This window comes from Adiantum capillus-veneris, chromosome 22 (genome assembly GCF_014529385.1).
Source record: "Adiantum capillus-veneris isolate H3 chromosome 22, ASM1452938v2, whole genome shotgun sequence".
Taxonomy (NCBI): Eukaryota; Viridiplantae; Streptophyta; class Polypodiopsida; order Polypodiales; family Pteridaceae; genus Adiantum; species Adiantum capillus-veneris.
In genome coordinates this window covers 29,345,589-29,351,972 of record NC_140952.1, presented here as the reverse complement: position 1 = coordinate 29,351,972, position 6,384 = coordinate 29,345,589, and the positions used below count along the sequence as shown (strand labels likewise).

Genomic DNA, 6,384 nt, shown 5'->3' with positions numbered 1-6,384 from the left:
AAACAAGACTCTGACAAGCCAGAGAATCCCTATCCTCAAGGACTAGTCTTGGTCACGTACCTATGGTTTTCGTCCCCGGCGGCGGCGCCAATGTTGGCGGATACGCCGCGACGGCCGTCAGCACAGTCACCTAACAAAATTTGTCAGCTAAGGACGAAGCTCAACTCGCAAGCGCGTGGAAGCAAGCATAGGGTGTCAACTTACACTCGACCGACTCTCGACTACTTCCTACAGAGGTCTCTACCCAATGTTTAAGCTACAGCTTTTAAGAGTGCATAAGAGGAGATTTCCTACAACGCTTTCAAGAGACAAATACCCATCAATCGTTCTGGAAATTCCACAAAACTTGAAGGAAACCTTATTAACACCAATAGGTCGCTCTCCCTAAGATCCATGAATCAAAACCCCAACCTTAAACACCTGGTGCAAAATCACGTAGAATGTCTGGTCGAAATTTATAGGTCGTTGTTTTCAAAAACTAAAGTGCCTAATGTCTAGCTCTACTAAATGCGAACGCGTGGATATGCTGAAATGCGAAAATAAACAATGTATGCTCACCGAATCACCAGATGTAGCTCGTGGATCGAGTTCGCAAAGCCAGATCGTACACCCGCAATGTAGGTGTTGGCGCGTAGCTCTTGTGGGGGGCAACACACTGCACTTCTTTGCACTCGATTCCGACCATCGGTGCGCGCGTAGCATCAAGATAAGACTCTCACTCTCTTTCGTACACAGAGTACGCTCACTCACACGGACAGAACTTTTAAAAATGACAAAGGTTGTTTGATTAAGGTCAAAAGTGGTATAAATACCTTACAATTTCAAACCCAAAGGTTCCAATTTAACCATTCACTCAATCTAAATGTCAAAAATGGAATACAATCTGGAAGCTTCTGCAAGCCCCACTATTTACAAAGGTGAAATGACGGTTTTTCTCAATTAAAAAATAATTACAAAAAATAATATCCTGTATCATTCGCCGTTGGGTGTGTCCAGCTGCTAACAAGCCTTTGTGGCACTCCCTACTTGTACGCGTAGCCAAAAGCATCACACCTTTGTAGAGCTTGACCCATGGGGATGATCTCATGCAACATGTTTGTACTTATGTTTGCCCTAGATGCTAGTTCTCTCCTACATTAGGAGCAAGCTTGTACAGTCTTTTAATCTAATACAAATCGAGTTTCATTTTCTCTCTATATCTTTGTCTACTATATATCTATATAATAGCTTATGTTAAATTGTGAGAATAAAGAACAAAGCATAAAAGCATGTAGGGGCCATTTTTCTCCTCAAGTCCTCAATATGCCTAATGTAAGTTGTACGTTCATTAAACATAGTTATGACAACTTTATACTCATCGTGGTTTTAACATCTTTTTTAAATGGAAAAAAACATATTTAATTCTATTGGAAAATCAAGGTCAAGAATCAAGAGATGACCCATTGAATAATAAAGCCTGAGGGGAAAAAAAACATGTACATCTTCCTTGACGACATGATTTATCATGCAAATAAAATGGTTTAGTTTGTTGAAATAATTTTGTTAAGTCAGAAGCTTCTTGAATCCAATGTCCACTATTCCCATTAATTTGCTGCTGGCTAACAAAGACGTTGCCACTATGGCGCCTGGTTTACAAGGCATACCTCAGATAAAGCTTGTTGCCTATGCCAACGTCCATAATATAGGTCTGCCATATATGCAAATCTATGCCTCTAGGCCTCTTGTCATAACGCTATCACCAATTGGTAGTGATAAGTAATTACTGTCAGCATACACGTACTGCCATGTAGTGCATGCAATTGTCACATTCAACTTGCTGCTGTTCAACAGCCCCAGCCTGTTTTGCACAAATATTACCAAAACTATTGCTTTGATCCATTACTTCGTGTTTTGACTGTGAGGAAAAATCCACATGAGGCATATCTTTTTCTTGACTTGGGTGCGTTCCCTTCGAAAGAGATGTATCATCCTCGAAGTAGTTGCTACTTCTGACTGCAAAATTGCCCACCATGCCCCTATTCTCACTCCAGACCACTTGAGGGGTGTGTTGCACCCCTGGTACTACTTGCAGCTCATCTGATGTAATAAGATCCTCTTGCAATTCCACATCCTTAGATATTAGTTCATAAACTAAACTATCACGGTTATTTAGCTCATCGAGCTTGTTTAAACAGAAGTTTCCTAATTCAACATTTCCATAAAAATTACTGCTGGCTAGCAAAGATGTCCACACTACAGCATCTGGCTCACAGGTCATAGCCTGGATAAAGTTTGTTGCTTCTTTCAACACACCTGCATGGCCAAGCATGTCAACCATACAGCTGTAGTGCTCAATGCCAGGTGTCAAACCATGTTCTTTAACCATGGATTGGAAGCACCGATGACCTTCTTTCACAAGACCAGCTTGCCTGCAGGCACGAAGAAGGCTCAAAAAAAGGTCTTCATTTGGTTTCAATCTTCGGCTTTGTAGTTCTCTTAGCGTCTGCCTAGCCGAAGTGTAGTTTCCACAATAAGCTTTTCCTGCAATGCTTGTGGTCCAAGACACCAAGTCTGGACTTTCCATATTGTCAAACAATTGATTTGCATCCTCCAAGATCCCACAATTTAAAAACATGTCAAGAACTGTGTTGCCAATACTCAGGTCTATCTCAAGCCCAGACCATATAATGTGGTGGTACAGAAGCCTTCCCTGCTCAATGGCTCCTACACTGCAGCAAGCCTTCAGAATAGAGAGGAATGTTACCTTAATTGGTATCACATCTTCCTCACACATTTTTCTCCATAGTCCAAGTGCAGACAGCCCATCACCATGTAGAACATAACCTGAAATCAATGTATCCCATGTGACAATAGTTCGATTGGGTAAAACATCAAACACTTTGCGAGCCTCCTGTAAGCTCCCACACTTGGCATACATATCAACAAGAGTGTTGTTAATAGCCAAGTCTACATCGTACCCACGAGAAAGCACTTGAGCATGCATCTGCCTGCCAGAATTTAGGGCTCTCATTTTGCTACATGCCTTCAAAATACATAAAAGCGTGGTATCATTTGAGTACACATTTTCATTGTACATGCTAGTCAGCAGTTGAGTGGCAGGCCAAATTTTCTCATGCTCAGCATACCCTGATATCATGACAGCCCAGGAAACTTCGGCTCGTTCTGGCAACTTGTCAAACACTCTCCTTGCTTCCTCGAGGCTTCCACATTTAATGTACATGTCAATTAATGCATTTCCGACTATGATATCAGAGTCAAACCCCTTTAACACAATTTGCTCATTGAATAGCCTGCCTTGCTCAATTGCCAGAATATCACCACAAGCCTTCAGGATACTAAGATAGCTAACATCATCAGGATGTATGCCCTTCTCCTGCATTTTTAGAAACATTTCCAAAGCATAGACGCCCTTCCCGTGCTGAACAAGTCCAGCTATCATAGAGTCCCATGACACCAAGTCCAGACTGTGAAGGCCTTCAAATACGTTTTCTGCATCCTCCAGGCTTCCACATCTTGCATACATATCAATGAGAGAATTCTTAATGATGGTATCTGCTGAATACCCCCTCCTTACAATATATTCATGGATACACCTGCCTCTCTGTAGATCCCCTGTGGTCCCAGATGCTTTCAGTAAGCAGGAGGAAGTAAAAATATCTGGCTTCAAACCCTCTTTTTGCATCTCATTGTGTAGCTCAAGAGCAATCTCACCATCACCATGTTGCACATGACCTGCAATCAAGGCTCCCCATGTGATCACGCTCCGACTCACCATGTTATCAAACACCTTGTTTGCAGCATCTAGCTCGCCACACTTTGCATACATGTCAATAAGACAATTTTCAACTACTACATCTGACTTCAAATTGCAGTACATAAGCTGTACATGTAAACGTTTTCCCTGTCCCAAGGAGTTCACGAGGTTGCAAGCTTTGAGACCACAAGAATATACAAAATTGTCTGCGCTAATACCCATTTGCTTCATCTGTTCAAGGAGCTGTAGAGCAGAAAGCCCATCCTCATGGTGCACATAACCTGCGATCAGTGAACCCCATGTTACAATATTACCATCCTGTAACTTCTGAAAAAGTAGAAGACCCTCTTCTATAATTCCAAGCTTGTTATACACGTTGATGAGCATACTCCCCAAAATCACGTCAGCTTCCAATCCATATCTAACAACTTGATCATGAGCTTGAAAAGCTCTTTGAAGGTCTCCTAAGTTCAAGCATGCCTTTAATAAGCCTAGAAGCACCACACTGTTTGGTAATATGCCCTTATCCTGCATATTATCAAACAAAACCAGAGCGCAAAGACCATGCCCATGCGATGTGTAACCCATTATCATTGTGCCCCAAGAGACAACATCAGGGTGTTTTAATCTGTCAAAAACTCTACGAGCATCCTCAATGCTATAGAACCTCATGTACAAGTTCATGATCATGTTACAAAAGTTCGTACTGGAGTCCAATCCCGTTCTCACAATTTCCTCATAGACAAGCCTCCCAACAGTAAGAGATTGTGCAGAGCTGCATACTTTCAGAAGATTTGTAAAAATGGTCTTCTTGTCAGTCTCTATACTCCTGTGCCGCATATTCTAGAGGTATTGGAGGGCAAGTTCGCATTGGGATGATGCGCATGCTGAAGTCGCCTCCTGCAAGCATCAACACGAGCAGAGCATGAGAACAAGCTCCTGATTATCATGCAAGAACTTATGAAAGAATGAGCTTCCCTGCAGGCAGATGTGTCTCTAGCTCTTGCGAATGGCTGTTTGGGGGATAAGTCCTTGCTGCTGCGTAGGAGATGGCTTCAGGCAGCAACTTCATCTCGCGCAATTTCTGAAGGCGATCAACAGTTGTGAGTTGCCAGGTAAGAGGTCCTCTTATTCTTTTCTTCACTTGAGTAGGGGGTACCAGCTGAGATAAAATCAAAAAATGGGCTCATTAAACTCGTAAGGAAAAGGGAAGGGTGAGGAAGTTAGTGTGGGTTTGGAAAGCGGTCTCTCCTCGCACATGTGGGCTTCCATGCCATCTCTATCTCTCTCTCCCCCTCTCTCTCTACATGACGTCTTCTTGAATCTTCACGCGATGTCTGCAGAGTAAAATTTTGACGAGTCGATAGCAACCACTCTACAAAATTCTGACAAGTTGATAGCAGCCGGGCAGGGCGAGGGAAGGAGTCTCTCTCTCTCTCTCTCTCTCTCTCCACACGACAGGCAGGTTGCACCATCTGCCTCTTTCCATGTGTCTGGGTTAAGCGTCAAGGGTGTTCATCAACACCTTGAAAGCCTGTGGCATTCCGGTCTTGAGAGCAGCCAGAGGAGGCAGGAGGCGCAAGGCCAAGAAGAAGGGGGTGGGGAAGGGGAGATGATGCACTCTTGGCAGCGCGCGCACGCACGCACACACACACACACACACAGAGGCATAGGGGCCATGAAACGGGGGTGGGGACTACAGAGGTGAGGAGGCGAATATCTTTGCACAGGGAACTCCATAAAACAAAACGTCAGGGGGCCACACTTCCAAACGACTCTTTCTTGAGAAGTTTGCAATTCTTATTTCTTCCACAATGGATTTTTCACCAACATGTTTCGAGAACAACATTTGTGTAGCTCGTTCCTGGACTGCCAAACTGCTCTCAAAATTGTAGCTCTTACTATGCAGATGTCAATCAGAAGATCCTCATTGTCAATGCATCTAGAGCTCAGGGCAAGGTCTCGTCTGAAGAAGGGAGTTTCCAAATGTGTATACATCCTGTGCTCGTGACAACTTTGATTTGAGGACATCCCCAGAACAGGTGCGTGAGGATTTTATCCAGGTGCTTACATCTCACACACGTACCTTCAGCCAGGCCTCTTGCTTTAGCTTTAACCCGAAATCCAAAGAGTACTTTCCAGAGGAAAACTTTGTCTCTCTCTTCGCATTTGGCCTTCCAGATGTTTCCAACTACTTAACTCGACTTACAAATTGCCCACTTTTTGGACCAGGTCTTGTTGAGGTGTTCTATTCAGATCTCTGAAGAGCAAAGCTTTTCATGAATTTTCGGTCTTGGGCGAGCAAAATATTCTTTCTCCAGGCCACTTCCAAGTTTCCAATCAAGCGGTGTGGAGCAGGGAAGAAGGGTTAGGTTTGATGTTTTTTTAGTAATCTTTCGATGAGGATCTCCTTTTGGAGCGAGAGATTGTTGCACTGCTTTAGATGCTCCAAAGATAGCCAGTCTCCTTTTTAAAGTGAATCCAATGTGTCAAAGCCCTTGTTCTTAAGATTCCTAGCTATTTCAATCCAGTGGTCCTTAAGGCCAAAGCCTTCCACTATAGGACCCCAAGGAGACCGGTGTCTAGTCTTCGTACGCTTCCAGTACGTAGTCTCTTCCTTCCATATAAGT

At 43.5% G+C, this 6,384-nt stretch overlaps 1 protein-coding gene across 1 annotated transcript; it reads right to left on the bottom strand.

Moving 5' to 3' along the window:
- Positions 1–1,360: 1,360 nt before the first annotated feature.
- On the bottom strand, positions 1,361–5,501 carry LOC147429086 (pentatricopeptide repeat-containing protein At2g39620-like). Its single transcript, XM_086495198.1, has one exon. The coding sequence runs from the start codon at positions 4,592–4,594 to the stop codon at positions 1,766–1,768; it is 2,829 nt and encodes a 942-aa protein (XP_086351324.1). The 5' UTR covers positions 4,595–5,501; the 3' UTR covers positions 1,361–1,765.
- Between the last annotated feature and the right edge of the window lie 883 nt (positions 5,502–6,384).

Coding starts and splice junctions, on each gene's coding strand:
- LOC147429086 (XM_086495198.1), bottom strand. CDS start 4,594: ATGCGGCACAGGAGTATAGAGACTGACAAGAAGACCATTTTTACAAAT.